The 26,205-nt window shown below is 35.0% G+C and overlaps 1 protein-coding gene across 35 annotated transcripts in view; it reads right to left on the bottom strand.

The window, feature by feature from the left end:
• The window catches only part of SOX6 (SRY-box transcription factor 6), a 561,278-nt gene that overhangs the window by 106,379 nt on the left and 428,694 nt on the right, over positions 1-26,205 (bottom strand). For 21 of the 35 annotated variants that reach the window (XM_074372343.1, XM_074372328.1, XM_074372335.1 and 18 more), the window contains 4 exons: positions 16,215-16,338; positions 4,962-5,041; positions 3,356-3,478; positions 1,674-1,760 (listed from right to left, as the gene is read on the bottom strand). In XM_074372343.1, coding sequence (XP_074228444.1) covers positions 1,674-1,760; positions 3,356-3,478; positions 4,962-5,041; positions 16,215-16,338 — 414 coding nt within the window. The remainder of the gene's footprint in view (positions 1-1,673; positions 1,761-3,355; positions 3,479-4,961; positions 5,042-16,214; positions 16,339-26,205) is intronic. The other 14 variants (XM_010964824.3, XM_074372347.1, XM_010964820.3 and 11 more) reach the window with 5 other exon arrangements.

Below are 26,205 nucleotides of genomic sequence, written 5' to 3'. Positions count from 1 at the left end.
CCACTTTGCGTGACACAGAGCCAGATTGTATTTAATATAAACTACAACTATGAGGCAACAATACTTTCAATTAAAAAACAAAACAAAACAAAATTACTCTAAGGATCTATCATATTGAAAGTAACCACATAATGAATCAATACACTAAAACCACTTTTTCATTAAAATAAAAAGTCATTTGAGCTTACTTTCTCAGACAATATTTCTTGAGAAACAATCTAACATCTTAGCTATTTAAAGGCCATATTTGCATGACTGCCTCATTATACTGGTCCCCTTTTTTGACTTACTTGAAGGACCAATGCTAACATAGCTGAGGAAAGCAAATGGCAACTGGTCCTGAAATTTATACCGGTAGAGAATAGGAATAAGTAGCAATATAATATATTGTTTACTGTAGCAAGTGCCCTCTGTTTCTAAAGGTCAAAAGCACTGTAACCTTAGAGTTGCAGTTTCTGATTGTTCCCAGGGTTAAATACATTATCAAAATTAATGGTTCAAGCCCCTCAACCTTCAGATATATGGGTATTCATGCCTCCATCTGCTGAACTGTTCAACTAAAAATAGCATTCTTTGGCCTTCTCTCTCCTAATATTGTGCCCCTGAGGCAGAGAAAATCAGGCCTTAGATCAGCACAGAGTACAAAAAAGAAAAAAAAAAAAAAAAGAAAGAAAAGAAAAGAAAGAAAAAAGGAAAAAGAAAAATCTTTCTTGCGTCTTTCTTATTTTAAAGAAAGAAAGAAAAGAAAATAGATAATCAACAAGGATTTACTGCATAGCACAGGAAATCATATTCAATATCTTGTAATAATCTATCATGGAAAATAACCTGAAAAAATATATATATAAGTGAATCACTTTGCTGTACCTCTGAAACTAACACAATATTGTAAATCAACAATACTTCGATAAAAAAATTATTTCTAGGAGATTATAGTTTTAAATCTGAGAAGCAAAACAATAAAGTTCCTGGGTAATAATACAGGAGACATAAACAAAAAAAAAGAAAAGAAATAAAAAGAACTGGACTAATGGAAGGAAGATCTTTCCACTTTAAATATCTTTTTTCTAATTGATAGCAAAATTCCAGGCTTCCAGAGTATAACTGTAACTGCAATGTTGTAATGCTTGCTTAGTATCCACAATTTATCATGATCATAATTGTTTACAGAGCTGTGACATTTTAGCCTGTTAAAGGTGTAGAGAATATCCTAGCTAGAAAAGAAAGTAGACTTTAAAATCAATAAAGCAAGGTATTATTAAATTTTCTCCCTACTTTTGCTCAAGATTTAAAATGTTAGGGTCTGCAGCAGCTTAGATATGGATGTCTACTGTGTTGTTCATAGAAATTCCAATAAACATATACCAGGAACATTCGAGAAACTTGCCTTTCAAACAAGGTCAATCTTTTCTAAGTAGTGTACCATACAAGCAAACAGAGCAAAGTTTTTCTGACATGCAGGGAAAAAGTCCAAAAAGTGAAAGCCAGAGAACAGTGCAAGAATAAACAAAAACCTAGGAAACTCTCAAACCAGCTCAAACTTAAACTGCAAAGCTGTGACGGCCCCCGCCTTCACAGGTTCTGTATTTAGCCTAATTAAAGTGACAGACATGTGGCATATGTTGTGCTCCTGGATCGGCGCTCCTACAGCACTACACAGATCTGGCACTCACATATATGACTTCACGTTCCAGAAACCCAACAGAAGCCAGATTTGATAGCATCAGGGGTCTGTGACGGTGGCACGGGGAGAAGTCAACCTAAGTGGAAAATCAGTAAAAGAAGAGATTGGGTAGAAAATTGGCTAAGGGAAGGTTGATGGGATGGAACTTAATACCTCTAGAGAAAATAAAAGTCAAAGAGGAGAGGAAGTTTTGAATTTGAGCCAAGGCCACCTGCTTTCACATTCTTCCAACAAACTATCCTGAGTAAGTAAGCTTGCTAACTGTCATCACATGGAAAGGCTTTTTCCTAATGTCCAGTTATGTCTCTGTTGAGCAATCCTAAGCATAGTAGATTTTCAGAATGTCCAGAAATACGCCACCTTCTCTACGGCCAAAAGAAAGCATTAGAGAAGAACTCCCTTCTGGCGGTAGAGAAGACAACAGATACTCTAACAGTATATGCCTTGTCATGTCTGGGGGGATCCCCCAATATGCTTCTCATATCAAAGGGAAAGGGAAAGGGAAAGAGGAAGGCAGGCAACAATTCTGAACTCTTCCTTAGGCTACTTCTAAGGTGGCCTTTGATCTTGTCATCTTCCTTCTCCTTAGAAGTGAGCTTTCTGTATCATTTTCCAAAAATGCAGATTCAAAAGCAAGCAGAGAAGATAATGTCAAAGAGACACCTTAGTGATTACATAGTGTTTAATACATAGGAACTGGCAGAGCCAACAGGAGCTGAATATACAACTTTGCTAGATGGAATTACTTTCTTGTTTTGAGTTTCCCATCCAAGGTTAGAACATAACATTTAGTATTACATCTAACTCAGAAAGTTAAAGTTTGTTTCAGTGTGAGGTAACCTGTCTCCATTTTTTTTGGTGATTCCAGATAGCTGGCAACTTGCCAGGATCTGACAGTCCCAGAGAGCTACTCTAATGATTCAGGAGAAGAACTAAGCTTGATACTGGAGAGAGTAAGATTGGGGCCCTATAACAGAAAAGGGCTTGGTTTTCAAAAGAGCCATGTGAGCCATCTTCTCCCATGTAGTAAGAATATCCCACAAAAATAACAAAGAGCTTTATTGGAAGGTAAATATGTAAAGGATACTATAGAAGTTTATGGGGCAAAAAGCAAACAGTCAGGCCCAGGCACTCATCCCCACTTCAGCCAGAGAAAACTAAATTAGGAAGCCTGAATTAGGTAGATTTAGACATCCTGAGTGACAATTCTGACTCATTAAGTATATTTTATAGCCTTGGTTAAATAATTGACCTCTCTGAGCCTTTGTTGTTTTCTCTATAAAAGTAGAATTATATTTTATCAACTCTACAGGGTTTTTATATGGTCAAATGAGATTTTTCTTTAATGTTTAAGTGTTTTTTAAATACTATGCAGTACTATACATAAAAAAGAGTAAGGGAAATAAAGATGGTTTTGACAACACTTACAATGTAGAGAATTTGCCTAAATATATAGCAATAAACAACCTAATTCAGGGGTGTTGGTTTGGGATTTGCCTTTTTCTCTGAAAGAAAAGGAGCAGCAAAAATGAGCCTCCTTAGGAATGAGAAAAAGGGAAAGACTGCACATTAGTGTTTAGGTTGAGTGTTTGCCACTTTTTAAAAAAGCCAAGAATATGACTGAACAATCCAGTCCCCCACCCAATGAAGCACCAATGGAAGCATTCATACCTCAATCTGTTTGTGGTTGTAAGAGTGGCCACCACCATGTTCAAAGGTGTCCAAACTCCTGCCAAAACGGTCACTTAGGCCCTTTAGCCTTGGGTTAATTTGTGGGTGGGAGACATGACCCTTCTGTTTAGTAGCATATTCAGAAAAAAAAAAAAAGACAAAACATACTGTCAGAACTCATGAAACAGAACACACATTTCTAAATCCAGGGTATTGACCACACCAAGGAATTGAAGGTAGGTTTAGGACCCAGACACTCTCATAGAAACTTGGTTATAGGATAAAATAATGGTACTAGTGTCTTATTTCTGCCTCTGACTCAAGAATCTTGACACTCAATAGCATAGCTATGGAAAAAGGAGAAATAGGTTAGGTTGACTATGAGTGAGGTTTCTTTTTAGATTTTTACCTACTGCAGTAAATTCCAGTGTTAGTAGTGGAGAAGACGAAGGTTTGGAAGAGAGGTAGGGCACTGCTTCTATTAGGCAAAATATCCAACTCTACTAGTCAGTCCATAATGGATAACATCTTCAAGACTTTCTAGATGAGGCTTATGACAAAAATTTCTCCAAATATTGCAAAAATTATTTATTTGTAGACTCAATTGAGAATGCTCAAAATGATGCTTTTTCATGGTAAAATATTTGTACATGTTTTATGTTCAAATCACACAGGGAATAGCAAAGAAGAAGTAAAAATGCCTAGTTATGTGCTATTCCCTAGATCATTTAAGAAACATTCAAAATAATCACAGTAAATTATAAGAATAAAAACCCATCTTAAAAATTTCCGCTGTATTGAAATTTATTATCATATATTTTCTAAATGCTCAAATACTGAAGGTTTAACCATTACTTTAATGATATTATCTTTTTGTTTTTGTTAAAATATACACTCATATTTCAAGTCAATTTTCCATTAAGATGGCAGTGTTAGAAGGGTAGAAAGATCACCCAGTCTTATTATTAGCCCCCGTTTTACTGTGAAGAAGATAAGGTGCAAATGACTTTTTTACATTAGCTTCCAAAACACCTTCTCTGCAAGCTTAGCTTTATAGGTAAAGAACACGAATCCAGAACTTGGTCAGACACCATACCCAGACTTTTGACCTGGCATGAGGATGAGGATGGAGATGAGGATACACATAATCAGGAGCAGTGTGTTTACATTTTACCAAATAGTTAATTTGGTAATAACAACCCCCTATTCTATAAGCTACAAGAAGGAAAATATCCAACATTGTTTTCTGTTTTGATGCTTATGTGTAAGAGCTAATCTGGACATAAATGGAGACATGGATGAAGAATTGATAAGGAAAAAGCTAAGATACCCAATAACAACTAGCCATAAAAAAATTGTAAAGCCATTAACTCACCCAGTAGACAGTATATAGTACTAAGTCATAATGTCATTTTTCCTTTAAAAATATTGAAACTGACAGTTTTCTCTTCTATTTGCAGTATGGTAAGTATATAAGGTGTTAATCCTTCTAGGCTATGCTTAAAAAATTATTTAACATTCAGGCCATTATTTAGCATACAGCTGGTTAGCAGTTTTCCACTAAAGTACTGGCTCATATCCCACATTTTTTTCTTCTGGCACTTACCTGGAGCTGTAAAGGGCTGAGTCCAGAAGCAGCAGCAGCTGCCATTGTTGACGGAATGAACTGTACGGGGTAGTTATCACCTGTCGGAAAGAACAATGCATACAGGTTTAGACAATGCACAGGGAATCGCAGCAGACAAGTACAAACATGGTCCTTGGATTGCCTGAGCTTTACAACATTGCTCTAAGCCCAAACATCTGCAGAAACAAAAGGCTTAGTTGGGCACAGACTTGCAGTGCTGCCTTGGAACTTTTTGTTAACAGATAGCTGGTAGGCAAACTGGCAAAACATGAATGTGATGTTAAAAAAATTAAATGTGCAATTCGAGCATGTTCACTCCATTACAAATCTTGTAATACATCATTTTTTTAAGAGTGAAAAAATATCTTAAAGCCAGGCTGACATTCAGTTCACTGAGAAAGCATTAAGGCTTTTATATTAAAACAACAAAAAGTTTTGGCCTGGTAGGCAAGGCAGAGTATTACAGTCCAAAAAAAGATTAAGAGCTATTGACTGTCCATAAACCTAACCTTTATTTTATAAAAAACAGAGGAAAAAAATTTAAATGCCACCTCTTTAATTTGATAGGGGTAAGAGAGAAGCTAATCTTATCTGCCAACATTCTGTGAAACGCCTGGTATCCCAAATAGAGTGGAAACCGTGTTTTTTTGCACTAACTTCTCATGGAACCTAGTACAGAATCATGCACACTCACTAGGCACTTATCTTTTTTTTTTTAATGATGATTTGATTAAACAGCCACACATTTTATATGTGATATATGCATTGAAAGTCTGGTTGAAACTGAGCATGGCTCAGCAGCGATCAATGTCTTAATATGTTTCTGACTCCAGATCACCCCCAAACAAGGGGGCTGAAGTACCTTCTGTGACCTAAAAACACAGGCTGTGTGTGCCACGAGCAATCTGAAGAACCAAGAGAAAGTTATGAGGAATGTATTGTGATAGTGGTAACTGAAATCGAAATTAATACTTGTGGATAAATTACACAATATCAGTGATTTAACGGAGTATCACTTTGGCTTCAGCTACTTTATTTAAAGTCAGTGTTATAGACTATCTCTAGGCTATATTTTAATAGGCTGTTCCTCCACACATTTTTGACATTTATAATAATCATGCTGTTTTGCATGAACTTTTCCACACTAAAAGCTGAATATAATAATGAAAAATGTAGAAATAATCACAGTAATAAAGGCAGTCAACTAGAAATCAATAAAACCTCTTTTTCTGCATGGACACTAATACCTGGAACCTTCCTGGTGACCCTGGTTCCTTGGCATTCATCCTGTTTGCCACATGAAGTGCTACTCAGCTAGCCCAATGTAAATGTTAAGTTGCTTTCACTTTTAACAAATTGTTAGCTTCTAATCTACACAGCCCCTTTGCATCATATCCATAATACCTCATCAGACCATTGAGCACAGTGTGTGCTTGTACACAGTCCAGTAACAATTGGCTTCTGATTGCATATGGAGCGCGGCTACAATGCATTCACTCACACTATATTGTGCTGGTCTCCTATGGAGTAATGTTCAAAATATCTGATCTTGTTTTTCCCCTTCTATGAGGTTGATTTTGGTTTGCAGTGCTACATGAGCTTTTTAAAAAAGATAACTAGGCCAAATTATTTTTTATAGTAAATGACTGTCACTTTATGCTTAAATAATTCTAGTGATCTTCTTGATATTTAAACTAAATTATCTGAAGAAAGAATACCCTAATCTAAGTCAAACAGTATTTCTTTGGTTGATATCTTATCAGGTTAAAAAAACTCACAAAGCGATGTTGAATTAATGATGCTTCAAAAATAGAGGAAAAAATCACCATTCCAACCAGCAACATGGACTGCCTCCCAAAACATTTTAGAGTTGTTCTTTCTTTAAATATCATGCATTATTCATACTAACTCCAAACCATAACCCCCCTCCCTGTAGGTTTAATACCAGTTGCTTTATTTGTACTAAAACATTTTTCATGTCAAACATATTTTAAAAAAATCAAACTCTAAAAGAATTCCCTGGGGCACTCCTTTTTTCATAGCTGTCATGCTTCTATGCTATGAAATAGCTGATTTTTTTTTTATAGTTTTTGGCTTGCCAGCTAATTTATTACTATCTCTACCACACCCTGTAGTACTCTCCAGCTCACCTGCTGGCTACAAACAGCTTTCTTTCCACTGCTGACAAGCATATTTTTAAAATGTTTTTAACCTTTCTGCTGGTTTGAATCTGTATATCTGAATATAATCTTTGGAAAGCTATTTATCCAGAACATATCATTGTATCAATATCAAAAGTAAAAATGAATACATTAGAGCAACAGAGTATATCACAGAGAATGATCAGAAGAGAGAAAGAAAAAGGAAAAGGCCAGAGAAGGAGAAGATATGGGTGAAAAATAAAAGCAGAAGAGAAGATGTAAGAGGGAGAGGGATTTAGAGTATTGTGGAGTTTTGTTTTGTTTTGTTTTGTTTTTTAAGTTACGTCCTCCCCCTTCCCCTTTAATTGTCTCCTCCTTAAGAGTCGATCAAGAAAAAGTTCTCAGTGGCTGACTTGGCAATGAATCAGTCAACATGTTGTAGCAATTTTTTTCAAATTTGTCTCTGGATTTGAAATGCTTGCGTGAGGACCCATTCTTTTTAAATTTGTACAAAGGAAAATGAAGCCTGTTAGAACAGGTTGGCTTTAGGCACCACTGTAATCTGGCCCTTGCTACCTCTAATATAAGAAGACAACCTCCAAAAGCCAATTTGGGAAATAATGCCCATTCCATAAATCCATCTTCCCAGGCTTCAAGGTTTTTGAAATGAAAATTTTTACCCGAAGATTACAAAACAAGTAAAAACCAGGATTTAAAATCTATGGAAATTTTGCCTGACCATTAGTTTCACTTGCCACAATAAGCAACAGTCTTTTGGAAACAAAACAGCTCCACAGAAAGTGTTTCTGAATGAGAGAAAGTACGCTTTTTAATTTTCAGAGTAACTGAAATGAAGCCGAAACTTCTTAGGAACACAGGAGAAGGAGGAGCTTGTATCACGAACTCAGTACCCATTTAAACTCAGGCTACCTCCTACAAGAATACTTCTAGTTTGTGTAATTCAGATATAAATATCACTTTTATTAAAAAGTCAAAAATTCCATGGGTAAAATTCTGTCCATTTAATTTGATTTTTCAGAAAGACAAGGGACTGGGATGGTTGTAGTCTTCTGAGATACTAACTTCAGATATTAACCTATGAGGAAATCTAGAGAAGTTGGGAGGAACAGAGAAGAAAAATATATTAAACTAGGAGACAGGACTCAAAGATTCTTCAATGACTGGCTCAAAGTCTCATACTTCATTTTCCACCCTCAAAAAAAAAGAAGAAAAAATATACTACACATCCCTAGTCTCACAGATTATTGTGTGGTGGTATCACAGGATGATGGTAAGTTATATGAGTTGCCAAACTTATAGAGAGACCCCACTTTTATGAGCTACCATTATTCTTGCCACAATATGGAAATATTTCAATCACAACCACCAATACAGACTTGGACATGTCACATTGCATCTTGCCTGAATGCATGTATTCAGAATAGCAAAATATTATAACTCTTCTTAATTCTGAGGGACTGCCACAATCAATCTGATTTTATCTTTGTGAGATATCACATTGCAGCAGAAGTTAGCAGGCAATGGGTAACAGATTTAGAATCCTAAAAATAAGACAAAAACTTTAATTTGTTTTGAGAACAAGTGGACAAAAAAAAATTGGCATGGATCATAATATATATTGCTGTGATCACCTTGCTTTTCTCTCTCCTGCTAAATTTCTCCTGTATTCATCAATGAATAGGTCAATGATAAGAAGAGTATTGATCTCAGGACTTTTTCTAAGAGCATCTGCATTGTTTTTCACACCTTTAAAGAAGCTAAGAATCAAGGATCAATCTTAATTTCTTCACTTATTTCATAGATGCATCCAGACTCTTGGCCAATCATATGAAAATTGTGGAATTTATTACAGTGGCAACTAAATGAGTATGATGAAATCATATAAAGCTATCCCCATTCTAGAAATTAACTTAAAATAACAACTCAAAGTTCAAGTATTAATGATAGCTAACCAATGAAATAGCCTTCATATATGAAGAAGGGCACAGTTAAAATAATCTAAATCTTCATAAAACTAGGTTAGTTTATATAGGTGACCTTATATATTTTCTACTTGGACCTCAACACTTATTTAAAAAATGAGAATACTAATCTCAAGAACCTCAGAAATGCTTTAATTTCAAGTAGATAGACTTAATTAACCAAGTCTTTCAGCAGTGGTGGTTAAATGCCTCTGCTTTAAATTTTCTAGAAGAGTTGGAAATGGCTAGTGCTAGCTTCACAAGATGTCATTTGGATAACCCCATACATATAAATCATATTTTTTACATACACATACAAATAAATTAGACTTTTCTTTATATATTCAAACTTAGATCATGTCTGCAAGAGTATAAAATATCAAATATTCAAACCTTTAGTCTGAATTCTATCTCTGCTAATTTTTAGATGGGAAAGCTTGGAAAGTTAATTAACTTCTTTGAATTTTAGTTTCTTTTTTCTTTTAACAAATATATAATGCCACTTATATCTTAGAGTTGTTATAAAAATTAAATGAGAATATATATATTTATATATGTATACATATATTTATACACAAATATACATATCAGCAAATAAATGGTGCTCAATAAACACTAACAGAAACAAAAAAGAAGTATTAAGTAGTAATTGTACACCAACAAATTAGACAATCTAGAAGAAACGGATATATTCCTTGAAACACAAAAATTGCCTAAACTGACTCAAGGAGAAACAGATAACATCAACAAACCTATAACAAATAAAGAGATTGGATCAGTAATCAAAAACCTCCCAATAAAGAAAAGTCCTGGACGAGATGGCTAAACCAGTAAATTCTACTAAACATTTAAGAAAAATTAACATTAATCCTTCCAAAATCTTCAAAAAAAAATTAAAGAGGAAACACTTCCTAACTATGAGGTAATGAGTCCCACATTACCTTGACACCAAAGCCTGATAAAGACATCACAGGAAAAGAAAATTAATGACTAATATCCTTTGTGAATGTTAAAATCTTCAATAAAATATTAGCATGTTGAATCCAACAGCATATCAAAAGGATTATTCACCATGACAAAGTAGGACTTATTTCAGGAATGCAAGGGTGGTTCAACCTTAAAAAAAAAAAAAATCAATGTAATACATAGCATTAAGAAAACAATGGGGAAAAACCCACATGATCATCTCAAGTGATGCAGAAATGTCATTTGACAAAATCCAACACCTTTACATAATAAAAATTCTCAGAAAAGTAGGAATAGAGGGAAAGTTCATCAAAATGATAAAGGATAATTGTTAAAAATTCACAGCTAACATCACACTCAATGGTAGAAGATTGAAAGCTTTTCCCCTAACATCAGGGACAATTGCGCCCACTTTCACTACTGCTACACAACATTGTACTGGAAGTTCTAGCTAGCACTTTTAGACAAGAAAGGAAGGAATGAAGGAGGGAAGGAAAAAGAAACCAACAAACAAAAGACATCCAAGTTGGTAAAAAATAGGTAAAACTATATGTATTTGCATGTGACATGGTCCTATGTGTAGAAAATCCCAAAGAATCCATAGGAAAGCTACTAGAGCTAATAAACAAATTTAGCAATGTTTTAGAGTATAAGAGTAACACACAAAAATCACTTGTGTTTCTATACCCCAGCAGTGAACAATTCAAAAGGAAAGTAAGAAAGCAATGCTATTTACAATAGCATCTAAAAGAATCAAATACTTAGGAATAAACCTAACCAAAGTGGCAAAAGATGTGTACACTGAAAACTATAATACATTTCTGAAAGAAATTTTAAAAGACCTAAATAAATAGAAAGGCATCCATGTTCATGGACAGGAAGACTTAACATTGTTAAGATCAACAAAGCAATCTACTGAGTTAGGGAAATCTCTACCAAACTTCCAACAACCTTTCTCACAGAAATGGAAGTCAATCCTCAAATTTATATGGAATTACATGGCCCCAGTAGCCAAAGCAATCTTGAAAAAGAAAAATAAAGTTGGAAGACTCACTCTTCCTGACTTCCAGATTTACTACAAAGCCAGCGTAAGTAAAACAGTATGATACTAGCACAAGAACAGATATACAGACTAATAAAACAGAATAGAGAGCCCAGAAATAAACTGTTACATAGATGGTTAATTGATTTTTGACAATGGTGCTAAGACTATTCAATGGGGAAAAGACATCTTTTCAACAAATGCTACTTGAAAAACTGGTTATCCTCATGCAAAGAAATAAAGTTGGACTCTTACTTTATACCATATATAAAATGAGCTTGAATGGATCAAAGACCTAAACTTAAGTACTAAAACTATAAAACTCTTAGAAGAAAACATAGGAGTAAATCTTTGGATTTGGCAATGATTTCATGGATATGACAGCAAAAGCACAGGCAACAAAAGAAAAAAATAGATAAATCAGACTTCATCAAAATTAAAAACTTCTGTGCATCAAAGGATGCTATCAAGTAAGTGAAAAGACAGCCTGCAAAATGAGAGAAAATACTTGCAAACCATAAATCTGATAAAGGATTAATATCTAGAATACACAGGAACTCTTGGAATTCATTAAGGTTAAAAAAACAACTCAATTCAAAAATAGGCAAAGTACTTAAACATATTTCTAAGGAAGATAAACAAATTTCCAATAACCACATGAAAAGATGTTCAAAAATCATTAATCATTAGGGAAATCAAAACCAAAACCACAATGAGATACTACTTCACATCTACCACATCTACCAAAATGGTTATAACTTTTTTTTAAATATAGAGAATAACAATTATCAATGAGGATATGAAGAAATTGGAATGCTCTTGCATTGCTGGTAGGAATGTAAAAGGTGCAGCCCCCGTGGAAAATAGTTTGGTAGTTTCTCAAAAGGTTAAACATAGGACTACCATATGACCCAACAATTCTACTCTTACATATGTATCTAGAAGAACTGGAAGCAGGGACACAGATTATTTGTATATCAATGTTCACAGCAACATCATTCACAACAGCCAAAAAGTGGAAACAACTCAAGTGTCCAACAACAGATGAATGGGTAAGCAAACAAATATATAGGCACAGACATAGATATATATATACACAATGGGATACTATTCAGCCATAAAAAAGTATGGACTTTTGATATATGCTACAGTACGGATGGACCTTGAAAACATTATGCTTAGTGAAATAAGCCAGACACAGAGGGATAAATATTGTATGATTCCATTTATATGAAGTAACTAGAACAGGCAAATTCATAAAGAAAGATAGTGGAATAGAGGTTAATAGGGTTTAGGGGTAGGGGAATGGGGAGAGTTATTTTTTAATGGCCACAGAATTTTTGTTAGAGGTGATTAAAATTTTGGGATACATGTAATGGTGATGGTTACACAAAATTGCAAATATATTAATGCCACTGGGTTATACATTTACAAATGGTTAAAATAATAAATATTATGTGTATTTTACCTCATTTTTTTCTTAAAGAAGCATTAGGTATACTCATAAAATAAAAATGCTTTTAGTCATCAGGCAGAGGCAGTATATCAGTCAACTCAGTTTTCGGACCATATTTCTAATGGATAAGGATAAATATTAATGTAATTAAATTTACTCAGTTTCATGGTCAGACTTTATCCCCAAATGTAGTGCTTTAGAATTTTCAAAGAATTTTCATATATTTTAACAAATTTAATCTTTACATTCACACTGAGCAGGAGACATACGTTTTTTTAGATAACAAAAACATAAGGCTCAGTCAAGGTTAAGTGACATGTTCCAGTAAGAATTAAATAAAATAATCCATATAAAATATTGAACAGAGCGTTTGGCACAATGTGACTGTTTAATAAACTTTAGCTCTTACCATATAATAACTAATAAGTGAGTGGAAGAGTCAGGGACAGGCAGAGATCCTACTCTGAGGATCTCCTGGGAAACTTCAAGGGTGCTGCTTCAGCAGCAATCATTAAAAAAATCCCAACTATACAAAGTCCAGGGGTCAGATGCATCATCTCTGGCACATGAAGGAGGCTATCCAGGGTTTTTATTTTATAATCAGTTCAATCTTGACCTGATATACACATTGGCAGCTACAAAAGGGGCTTAATCTTTCAATTTTCTCAAACATAGATGCTCAATTGTATTTATTCTACTCTGGACAGCTCTGTTTCTCAGCATCATGACATGAAAGAGCAAAGCAATCAGAATTCTGTGGTTTACATTCGGGGCCCTGATGAGTTCCTTTCTAAAAAGATGTCTCTAATTAGAAAGCCAGCAAGAAAAAAAAGTTTTTAATTGGGGATTTAAAACTCAATAAAAGAATTTCTACAGAGATCATTCTGATAGATGTTACCCCGAAACTGCACAATCCCTGTAGGCAACGTGCCTCCCCAGCAACCCACCAGGGTGGGAGAGCTCACTTAGTGTTCACTACACACAGGGACCCTGAAATGCCCAGAAAAATGCGTCGAATTATCTGAAGCGGAGAAGGTCAATAGCCCTAAATATATTTGTTTAGAATGTACTAATATGGAATCAGAAACAGCCAACTTTAACAGTGAACCTCGAAGTGCTTTCTGGAAGGGAAGACCACTATGCAATCAGCTGGAGGCACAAACACTATGGAATCATTTCAGGTTATGGGAATGTGAAAAAAGAGCAAAAAGAGAGCCATTTATTTTGTGATTTATAAAGACCAAGGTAGCACTTGCTCTTCTTCTTGCTTAGAGAACCAAACTATAACTCTATACTCCATTATTTCAAGGCTTTCATATGTGACAAAGCTGCTCCTTTATACATTTAGTCATTGTCTTACATGTACTTCAAGTGAAATTTTCATAGCTCAGTTTGGGGCAAAAAAGGTTTTCCTTATCCAGACTCCAGTCAATTCCTTATCCAGTCCTCCCCCAATTCATGTGAATGACAAGAACACTGCATAGATTAAATCCCCTAAGGATGTAATGTCTCTACTAGTAGTGTATAAATATATAATTTTAATCCATTTTAATTTTTATATACAAGGAAACCTAGATTAGCTAAGGCATTTAAGAACTTAAGAGTTCTAGTTAAAATTATCTGGCGTACCTTAGGGGTCACCAGATAATACCTTTTTTAACCAGCCTTGCTTGTGATTAAAAATCATCCTACGTGTCTTAAATCCACTTCCAGTCCTAACCAACAGGTTTTAGCCAACACAATCAAATACAGCTTTGCTACCCCAAGACACTACTCCATGCTGCACATATGCTGTTCAGTGGAGTAATTTACTGCTGCACAATATCTATATTCTATATTTCTATATTCTTTTTAGTTACACACTTCAATCTCATTGATACTGTGTGAAAAGACTTTTTAAAAACTGGTCCAGCTTCACTGACTATATAATGAAAAACATTATCTTTCCCCATGGAAAACAACATTATTGTCTTAACAAAATTAGGTAAGTAACATGTTAACTATGTTGATGCCTATCTCTAGTAGAAAATAAGGCCCATAACCTAATTTTGAAATGTGGAGAATTTTATATTTAAAAACAGAAGTTAATAGAGAGTTTCCACATATAATTCATTTAAAAGTTTTCCAAGACTGGCGTAGGGATGATAACTCAGATTTAGGATAAGCAGGTAAATTTAGTTTACACCAACAAAAATAGTCAAGATGAAGAAAGTTAGAAACTAGTTACAGAGATCTGAGAAGGACTGAACCACTTTACTGACAGATACTCTCCGACAAAATATAATCCTGTCCTCAACATGGATGCTAATTTCACAGAATACAGATTACTCTAAAAATTTTACTCCAGAAAAATCAATTTTTAACAATCTGAATAACACAATTTTATTCCACTCAGGTCTCCAAAAACCTTTGGTAATACTAGATTTGACTGATTTGTATCTGAGGAATTCTTAGTCAGTCCTTAAATTAGCCAATCCCTCAACATTTCTATCCTTGAATCATTTGGGTTTTGACACAGACATCCTACCTTTCCTCCCAAGGAAGGGTGTTCTATCAAATGCTTAAGAGTAATTGATGGCAAAAACCAATTAAAATAGATGTTAAAACCCCCAGGTTTGTTTTTATGCTATTTAGTAAGCTTCCTTGCAGAGAATTTTAGTAAAGTGCTTTAGACTTTATTACTGTTTAAGCATATTAGAATGCCTTTGTTCACTTTATAAACCCCTTACACAAAGAACTGCTGCTCACAGATTTGTTGCACTCAGATTGGGTGGTTAGTATAATCAGGTTAATATGTTAAAAAGAACTTGACATAGAAGTTATTAATGAGTAGAACAAGGTCACTACTTCTGAGCTGAGGTCACTTACAAAGAATGCACAAATGAAATTATGGTTGACTTTTATTTACTTGACTATCTTCTTGCACTGGATTCCTTTGGCAACATATCTTTAAACATTTAAAGCCCTGTTTACAAGGATGCTCTGAAAGAAGCTTCAAACCATTATGCCCCTAATTGAATTCCCCAGGAGTCCAGTAAACTCAGAGGAATAAAGAAAAATCATAACATTTGCTAAACCATCTCAAAACATATTTCACTGCAATGTTACGTGACCTGTTTTTTGAGGTTAAAGATGAATGAGAAAATATTACTGAATGCTTCATTATTTAGGCTAAAATCAAAAAGAATTTTACCTATTAGTGGTAAGCTAATTAAATCAGTCCAGTTTTAACTTTTCTTCCAAGAGAAATCAGACGATAAACAGTAACAGCATTTTATACTGCATGTGACCGCTCTCCCAGAGTGTAAAAGCTCTCGGGAGGAGAAAAGCATCTTTAACCAAATACAATTATTCACAATAAAGGTATGAGAGAGACCTGACAAAAATTTGTAGTCCCGAGGGAAAGTATCATTTTATCTGTGAATTCAGAACAAACTCCAGTGGAGGAAGAGAAAGTAAAAGTTTTTAGCAACCAATTAGTTTATTAACATGCCCTCTTCACAATTCTAAGTTTACTTTAAAACAGGCTTGTATGATCTTTTTATTCATAGTTCCTTCATACGCTCCTGTGTTTGTTGTGACTACTAAGCAAAAACATGTGCATCTCAGCATTCCCCAAAGAATGTTCAATCCCTTTCTACTTACCTGGTTTGTATGTTATTCCAGGGGGGAAGAGGAATCCCTGTTGGGCAGCAGCAGCTGCTGCCAGGGTCCGCTGGTCATGTGGAAAAATTGGGATCATGAGCGGAGGCATGTGACCCTGAACCTGCTAAACAGAAGAGAGCCTATGATCAGACAGAGCACACGGATGCCAAGAAGTATCTGGTTTTCACTCCTGGTGTTGTGCTGGTACCCAAACAGCCACCCACTTTTAACCTCATTCCAAATCTGCTCCCTGAGAAAATTCAGGAAAAACTCACCAAATCCCTTTCAGATTCCATTAGCACACCAAGGACATAACTTCATTGTGAATTTGCTTCATCCTTGGTTCTACTAAATTATATACTTGGTTTTCTTTTATCTTGACTTTTCTCCTTCTTTTTAAACAAAGAACAAGAAGAAATAAGTTTGCTTCTGTCACTGTACAATGTTGAAAGGTTTTTGCCCTTTCACCTGCTTTGCATTCTGTGCTTTATTCTGAAAATAGTATTTAGTATCCTTGGTCAGAAAGTAATGTCTAATTGTTATATATTCCAGAAGCTGCATCTCCCCAGTTTAGGTATCTTATTTCAAAGCCTCAGTGCATTATGTTAAACATATAGCTCTTCAGATTTAAGGCTAGTACATCTTGGCTCCCAATTAAACTAATATTCTTTGCCATACACACCTCGATGTAACATATAAATTGCTTGTCTGGCTAAGCAGTCTTACAGCTTTATGCACTACCATGTAGCTCGGTAATTACGGAGTTGTATTCAGAGAGCATTTCATAATAAATCCTACTATATCAAATTTCATTTGACCTCAATAAATGTATCAAAGAGCACAAAAATGCAAAATAGAAAATCTTCACTCTATATCAGTATTTGTATTCCATATAAAGAAAATAAGAACTATGACAGAATCATGCCTGTGAAAATCACATTTTAATTTCCTAGCTCCTTCCTTTACTCTATGCATGCTGTTCTGATTCCAGAATAGCATCACAAGAAGGTTTTGTACTGGCTTTTAGGGCATAGTTTTATAAATTAAACTATACGACTTTTGTTATTTAAAGATCAAAATTAGGATGTACTAAGAGAAATAGTCGTTAAGTTCAAACTGGATCTTTGGCCTAAAAGAGCTGCATTATATCTCAGTTAAGATACAAACCTTTACCAATAATTCTACCAACTCTAAACACTTCCCCCGTTTAAATTCCTAAATCTTCTCTTTAGGCAAAATTCCATATACTGGCTGTTGACCCTGTTTAAATAGTACCAACTTGCCTTGTCCTGTCCCTGTTCCCTTCACAGCCAGGGACATAGTGCAAAAATGCTTCTGTGTAGGTCTAAGAGGTTTCATTTACCAACAGTTTCTCTCTAGGGAAAGCCCTAAGATGTGGGTTAATAAAGGGCAAGCAAAAAATAAACACTTTACAGTATTTTTCTGAATTCATTTCTCAGGAAAATCAACTTATAATAAAAAGGTCTTTGTGCAATTACTACCTTGCCAGTGGGGCGTGAAAGAAACTAGCTTTGGGCAGCTATTTCTTCCATTTTAGCTGAGGTAAGCCCAAGTTTTGTACATTAGAGTACAAACTTAGCTTGCTTAAATTGGAGCTGATCCCCTGGTGCCCAGGTCTTGCCTTTAACCCTGAAGCAAAGCACTAGGTTTGCTGTTCAACTCCAGCTTGTTGTGACCTGATCCAAACCTGAGATGTCGAAAATGAGGGCATGGTTCTACGTCAAAAAATAAAACATAATATTTTTTGAGTGACTATTGTTCAGTACAAGAGTATATCAAAGGAAATTACTTCATTTACTTCTAGAAATATGGTCCCAGTGTATACCCAGAGCACAGCACAGACACCTCACTCTCCAAAGAAAGGAAACGAGAAAGTGAGATGTCTGGGTATCAAATTTATGTATTCTTTCCTTCTTTCATTTAACAAACATTTATTAAGTTATTATTACATGTTATGGATTTGAAAAGTAGCTGAAAAAATGGGAGCTATTTTGCTTGGAAGAGAGAAGATATACGGTTATCTTCAAATATTTCAAAGAATGATGTATAAAAGAAGAACTAGATTAAGTCTGAGCAGTTACAAAGGCCAGAACTAGGCTAAAAAATTAAGAGCTTTCAGAGAAGTTTAATGCAAAGAATTTTCTAATAATGAGTTATTTAACAAGCATTCTGATTAAAGAGGTTGGTTGTGTGCAACATTTCCCTAGAGTTGGTCAAGTAAAGGCTATATACACATGTGTTGTTAGAGACACTTGAAAGGATATGTGTAACTAAAACCCTGATTAGATAATGACCTATAGAGCCTCCTCAACTTCATAATTCTCTGATTGTTTAAAAGTCAACATTAGGACAATAATGTCATATATAGTTAGTCCTTTACTCATTCATTCAGCACATATTTATTCAGAATTTACTATGCCTACAAAGGCTTTGCTCAAACAAATCTGAGCTTAAATCTATACACTGCCATTGCCTTGGCTGTGTGATCTTGAACAGTTACTTAACCTTTCTGAGTCTATTTTCTCATGTGAAAAACAAAGCTAAAGATACGACTTTAACACAATTGTTGTGAGGATTAAACAGGCAAGCAAAGTAACACTTGTGGCGCAGTGACTGACATATAATAGGCACTCAGTAAATGTTAGATCCTTGTTTTTTTTTCCTATATAGTTTGCATATTCAGTACTAGAAAATTATCAATTACTGATTAAACAAGAAACAGTGGATCTTAACCCAAAACTCTACTTCAAAAGAGAAAACATGAGCCAACCAAATAATTCAGTTTGGCAGGCAGAGGCTTGTCATATTCTTAGCAGATACCATGCATCACTGAGCACTATCCCATCTCAAATATCTAGAAAACCAAGAAAAAAAAGTGGAATTGCAAGCCTCTTTTGAAGATATAATTTAGGATCTTTTGTGTTATTCATTAAATTGCATCTTAGAATGAAAGCACAGTTTTATTTTTATATGAGTCCCCAACTTCTTCAGATCTTGAGACAACATAAGGGGATCAATGGCAATTAGGCATCAGACCTTAATTATTGAATCTTACTGTCTGAAGATATTTCCTTTGTAAGTAGCTATATACATGAGATAAGTAAACCATCTATAGTCATTTTTAATGCCAAAGAGCTGTAGGTGTTTCATATTAACATAAGTTGTAAGAATTTAGGGAAGTTCCTTTCTGTCCATCTCCCTCTACAAGGTAGGATATTTTAGAAAGTTTCAAAGCTATTAGCTGAGGCAGTTTCAATACATTGAGGGACAAAGTGTAAATAATGAGGGGGATAGAAGACACTGTGAACACAATGGTAATGATGGAATCATAGAGTTGAAATGGAGCTTAGAGTTTATCTAACCTAGTAGTTCTCAAGATGTGGTACCTGACCAGCAGCATCAGTAACTGAGAACTTTATAAAAGCAAATTATCAGACTCCACACTCCAGATCTATGACTCAGAAACTCTGGGGGTTGAGTCCAACAATCTAAAATTTAGATTAAAATTTAATCCAGAGCAGTGCCTCTCAAGCTTTAGTGTACTTCAAAATTAACTGGCGTGCTTGTTATAACAAAATTGCTCAACCTCACTTTCAGAGCCTCCAAATGAATAGATCTGAGGTGGAAACCTGAGAGTGTAACTGTTCTAACAAGTTCCCAGGTGAAGCTAGTTAGTGCTGCTGGTCCAGGGACCATTCTTTGAGAACCACTAATTCAGTTCAAACCTCACAATTTACTCATGGGGAAACAAGCTGCTAGACAAGGTAAAAGATACATGCTTGAGGTCACACTTCGTATAACAGAGCTGGATCTAGGGTTCAGGACTGCCAATCACCCTCCAGTGTCTTTTCCATTATATAACATAGACTTCAGTGATAGAAAAGAGAGAAATCATGTGTGCACATTCTTTGGCTAGAGAAAATCTGGAGGTATACAACTGAAAATAATTTTACATTTCAAAGGTTTGTCACTGAAGGTGAGTGGAGTATGGATATTATATTGTTCAGTTTCAGCCTGTTTCTGCACTCTTATTTTGTACCCAGAACAGTTTGATCTCAAATGTATTGCTGTTAATTCCAATTAGCTCATTAGCTATGATCATTTAGTTTCAAATGATAAAAATGCCCTTAACTTATTTTAAATAATATAATGATGTGAAAATTGAAAATGCCCTTTATTAAAGACAAGCCAAAATATCCTGTAGCCAATTAGAATCTAGGCTGAGAGATGATGAAAAGCTCCAATTACAGAAGTAATAACAGAGGTAATGATGATGATCATCATCATCACAGCGGCTAATATATTCTAGTATTTCCTGTATGTTGAGCACTGGGAAAGTGCTTTACATGCTCTATCTCATTTAATCCTCAAAACTCCATGAGGTACCTACTGTTACTGTCCTCATTTATTTAATGAAAGAGACAAAACCATGAGAAATTAGGTAACTTGGTCAATTAAAAAGTGGCAGAGCCAAGATTCAAGGCCAAGTATGTTAGGCTCAAAGTCTATACTTTGAAGTACTATATCATATTAAGCATAAAGTCATCTTTTGCTAAACAGACCTAAATGAGATAAGGAATATAATTCTTTGTGATAACAATTATGTGATTGAAAGTTTTATAAATATAATTGTAAATCTACATGCACTTGTAATAAATAATACAGAGAGATCCCATGAATCCTTTATTCAGTTTCCCCCAATGGTAACATCTTGAAAAACTATAGTACAATGTCACAATCAGGACGTTGATACTGATACAATCCAACAATCTTATTCGTATTTCACCAGTCGGATACCATTTTAAAGGAATTACGTGTGTTAAAAACTAGCAAGAGTAAATAAGGTCTATGAAAACTTTCAACTACCATCTTTCATACAAAGCTCACCAGTATGACCCAGCGCAAATAATGTGAATGGAAATCATGAATTAAAGCAACAATTTCCTCCTTTCATAGCTTCCCATTTTACTTTACTTACTAGAAGAGTATTGGTTGAAGGTGAGACAAAAATGGAAAGCAAAGACAAGGTAGGGGAGAGAGAGAAAGAAAGAGGGCCTGGTGGCCACACAAGTATCTCATAAGCATCCAAAATGTTTTCCTTCTATGGAAGTTGTGAATTAACTTTACTGCACTGTGTGTCAGTGCTCAGGACAGATAAAGAATTTTGAAGATACAGAAAAGCCCCACCCTGCTCTGAAGAATGTAAGCCTGCCTTTCCTCTTCCTTCCCATCATCTTATTTTCCCATTTGGTGACGTGCCAGGAAAGGCAGTCACATTGTAAACAGCAACCTCCAAAAGTATTTTACTAAAGAATAAGAAATAATAGAATCCCCTCACCCCATCAAAGAGTGACCAGCCTCCACATGTCTTTTCTAGGAAGTTATCAAGATTTCAAACAGCATCTTTTTTCTTGGAAGTGTAGCTTCCCCTCAGTCCAAATTCAGAGATACTTTAATTATCCCATAGGTAGAAGTAAAACTGATTTTGTTAATACAAAGAGTAAAACTTAACTGTGCCCAAAAATAATCTCTGAGCATGAAACTGCATTGTTTCTAATTGCGTTGGAAGTCTGGAAGTCAGCACTAACTGGCTGAGTATGTAACCTGAATGGCTAACAAGAAACCAGAACTCCCTCATAGGTGAAGCCTAGTCAGTGCATCAGGAAAGAGGCAAACTGTATGCCCCAGAGCACAACTGTCCATTAACTCTAAACTTCCACAATCCTGGACCAAAGCATTTCTCTTTTGCAGAGGGTGGGGAACACATTCTTGATCAAATAGGCTACGAGCCCAGAAATTTTAATTGCTAGGGTGTTCCTCATGTTTTTCAGATAATCAAGACAGCAGCAGATGCATGAGAAACACTTAGGTTCTGTCTCTCCCTATTCGTAAAATAGCATTGTTGTTGTACCAACACTTATGCCCTTTGTTTTCTCTGTGCTAAGTTGTTGATGATGCCATTTATTGCCATCTGCCCCAGAGCTTCATTAAAGATACATGAATGGGCTAACTGGCCTGATGTCTTGTGAGGAACAGGTGCTATTGTTTGTCCCTGAAGACTTGCACTAAAGATATGACTCAGAGTACTTGAGAAAGAGCATCTGCAGCAGTCAGTCAGAGAGCAACTTGGCAGAGACCTGGCTACGTGCTAATATGCAAACAGAGTGACACTCAGGGGGGCTAATTTTCTCATTCACGAAGATTATTTAACTTTTCTTAGTGATAGGGAATAAGTATTTGTATTGAAAATCATGAACATATTAATGTCTATAACCGAGTTAAAGACAGTGAGCAAATGAAGATCTTTTTAATGCTTTATTTCTAAAGAATCATTCCTCATGTGATTTAATTGGAGAAAGCTTCTTTAATCTGTCGGAAGGAATGTTTCCAACGTTTGTAAATCATGACAGAGGGAGGGAAAGACAGAAATAGAAAATACAGAGAGAGAGGAAGAGCCATCAAAGAGGGTGAGGCAGGGAATAGAGACAGACAGAAAGGGGGGTGGGGGATAGATTTCCTTAAAGGCCATATTCTTTATTGCAAAGAATAGCTAAGTCATTTGCATAGTGTTACTATAAAAGCTGCGATGTCTAGAGTGAAAGAAATAAAAGCCCAAGAACCTTACATAAAAAGCCTTCAAGGTCACGGAGGAGTGTCTTCTTGCTGCCCCCAAAATGCATGCCATATCTCAGTTAGTTCTGGAGAGTTAGGAGGGAAAGGGTCTCATTTGATAGGATAAATTAGTGCCTTAACACAAACCCTTTAGTTTCAAAACTTTTTTTGTTAAAATCTGTGTGAAGTGTTAAGATTCTGCTTTGCCCTGCCTTAAAAAGCATAATGCAGTGGTAACATACTGAACGTCTCTTGATTGACCACAGTGTGAAGTACACAAAGGAGTCTCATATTATACACACCTACCTGACTATTCACTAATTGTTTTAATTAATTAATTAACTTTCACCAGGTAAACTAAGTGTCCTGAATGGCCTGGGACATTTATATTTCTTTATGTCCCACTGCTCTTATGACAGGGCTAAGAATACAATAGGCATTTTGTGTCAGCTAATCAATGTGAGAACTGAGGCCCTAAGAACTGGTTTTCTGAGCACCAATTTCCACAGGGTAGTATTGTTAATGTAACTGCAAAAGGTGTTGAACTGTAGTTGTTCTCATATAGAAGAGAACTCTTATTAAGAATGACTTTTAAATAAATCTTGATATCACTTTGTTTGCTTTTAACTTGTCTTATTTAGCAAATCTCTGGCTGCTACAACTAATGGAGGATAGTAAATCCTCACTTGTAGGAATCCAACTAGCTTTAGCAGGAGAATAATAAAATTGAAATTTTATCAGGAGCAATTCCGGGACACGAATTTTCTAGAGTATTTGGGAACACAGAGTCCCATCTTCCCAGATGTTTCCCACCAATATCCAATGGATAAACACAGCACAAATAATGTAAGAAGATCCTGCTTTGTTTGTTTTTGTTTGTTTGTTGAAGGCAAGATGTTTTCTTCCTTTCTTTCTGTATCTCTCTCTTTCTCTCTCTCAAAATCCCACAAGGATAATATACAAAACACTTTGTTACCATTGTTAACATTCATCTTTAATATAATGCAATTTCTTCCTAGAATTTTGCATACAACTGCCACCACTCTTTTCAAACTCTTCACAAAAGGGCCAAGAAAACCCCTGAAAAGTAGCACAAACTCAAGATACTACGGTTTAAAGGCATCCTTTTAAAATCTCAGGCTTTAGTCTTCCAAAGTCATATATTTTAGTTTGAACATTAATGAAGAGCTAACGTTACACTTGTAATATATACTTTTCTTACGTGTATTACAGTTAAACAAAAAGTTAATTTAAAGAAAAAATAAAAAACAGCTTCAGTAGTTTACTCACCTTTACTAATTAACACTATTAAATATATCTAATAAAATACCTGAGATATTCATAGGAAAAATGGAAGAGATACATCTTGCACCTAGCTTCACTAGGTCCCCACCTTCACTATCAAGAGTAAGACACGCAAACAAAGCAACTCTTTTATAGGTTGGTCTTTAAGATAGATATTCTAAATTCACTTCACAGTTTAGCATTTTCCAGCTCCCTTCCTTGGTTACACAGGAGAGAATGATCATTGAGAGTTAGAGCAGCGATTCCATTTATCAAGTCAATGGCACACGTTTTAAAAATATTCATTAGGTATATACTCAGAGAGAAGTATTAAAAACCCTGAAAAAGCCAATCCTGTCCTTTGTGTTAGCACCTTTCTATATTCTCAGCATACTGTATATACTCTGCTCTATTTGTATTTTCTAAAATGGGCAAATATCTCATTAATCTACCAGGATCGTCAGTAGTCAAACATCATTACACTCTCATTCACTTGTACATTTTCTGTTTAAATATTGAATTTTCAAAGAAAAAAATACAGATTTAGCATTAATGGAATGAAAATTCCTAGCATCTCTTACTTATTTGTCCCCCCTGAAATAAAGAGTTTCACACATAGAAAATGACCTCTTAGGTTCCCAAGAAACATGTTACTCGGTAAAGGGAAGTCAGTAGTGCCTGTCTTCATTCAACTATTCAATAGCCCTTTACTGAGCGCCAAGCACTATCTGCATGATACTGTGCTAAAGCACTAGGAATATAAAGATGCCTTGGAGAAGTCTATAGCTTTATTTCATCAGGTAGCAATACTGTTTGTTTTCACTTATATAGTAGTATAAATCATCCAGTTTGTCAGCATACTTTGGAATAGGGTCAATAGAGAAAGGAAAGATTTGCTTAAAAAGGAAAATAAATTACAACAAAATTCCATTAGATATCTTTCCGTAGTCTTCCTATGGTCTATAACCAAGAAAAATTTTGAAAGTATTTATGAGGACAAAAGTCAGATTACTTTATAAAATGGATGATAGATTTTAATTAAATGTGTTTAAATTATCTTACTATGTTTTAAGAAACTCTCACCAGGAGGGAAGCAGAATATCCTGGCCATAAAGAAATTAATAAAACATGTTATGCAAAAGTAAAATTTATGATTCATTTGGAATTAGATATCTACCACCTTTCAATCCATACAAATGCATAATCTTGTCAATTAAATATTATTGTTAAGGTCTAGTAGTATGTTAAAATCACTTTAAAGTGCAACTAAGGAAAATTCATGTGTGTTTATTACTCCTTAAGGATCTATTAGTGGGTATTTTATTCAGATTCGTGCTGTAAAATCTGCATAAACTCAGCATATTGTTATCCCCATGTGTGCATTTGTTTGGTTAAAGCAGAACAGCAAATCTCAATTTTTGCAACTTCTGGAAAAGTCAAGAGAACTAAAAGAGTCTTAATTTTAATCAGATACAAACAGTTATCACTACAGAAGTGAAGAGTTGACTATTATGCAAATAGTCACAGTTAGTGGTCACCAGGCCATCACAGAAGACTGAGCTAGTCAATTACTTTAGATATTTCCAAAGACTAGTGAAGATGAATGTTTCTTATTCCACCCTGTCTTATTTCCACAGAAGTATGAAACGTATTAGAGACTAATGATTGTTGTTCTCAAATGAAAACCCCATTAAATACACAATGATCAAAGTCTTTTGCCAATATGGGAATTGATTTTTTTCAAATTCTGTATAAATGTCAAATAAATATGGTAACATTCATGAAGAATGTGGCATTCCTGTCTTTGTAACAATCACATTCAGATATAAACCTTTCATAAACTTTTGACCCGTAATGAAGGCAATCTGGCTTTTACCCCTGAAGTATTTTACACAACCTTATTCTGTTAGCAATGACCAGAGTTCAATTATTAAATTCCTCCTCCAGAAATGCAGGTTTACATCTTAAACTACAGGTTTTGTTAAAATTATGCACAAGCAACTTAAAGGCTGGGATTTTGCATTTCCCCAGGGTTTAGTAAAAGTCCCTCTCTTGCACAGAGTAGGGATTCAAC

This window comes from Camelus bactrianus, chromosome 10 (assembly GCF_048773025.1).
Source record: "Camelus bactrianus isolate YW-2024 breed Bactrian camel chromosome 10, ASM4877302v1, whole genome shotgun sequence".
Classification (NCBI taxonomy): domain Eukaryota; kingdom Metazoa; phylum Chordata; class Mammalia; order Artiodactyla; family Camelidae; genus Camelus; species Camelus bactrianus.
Note: the sequence above shows the minus strand (reverse complement) of the source record. Positions and strands in the feature narration are given on the sequence as shown.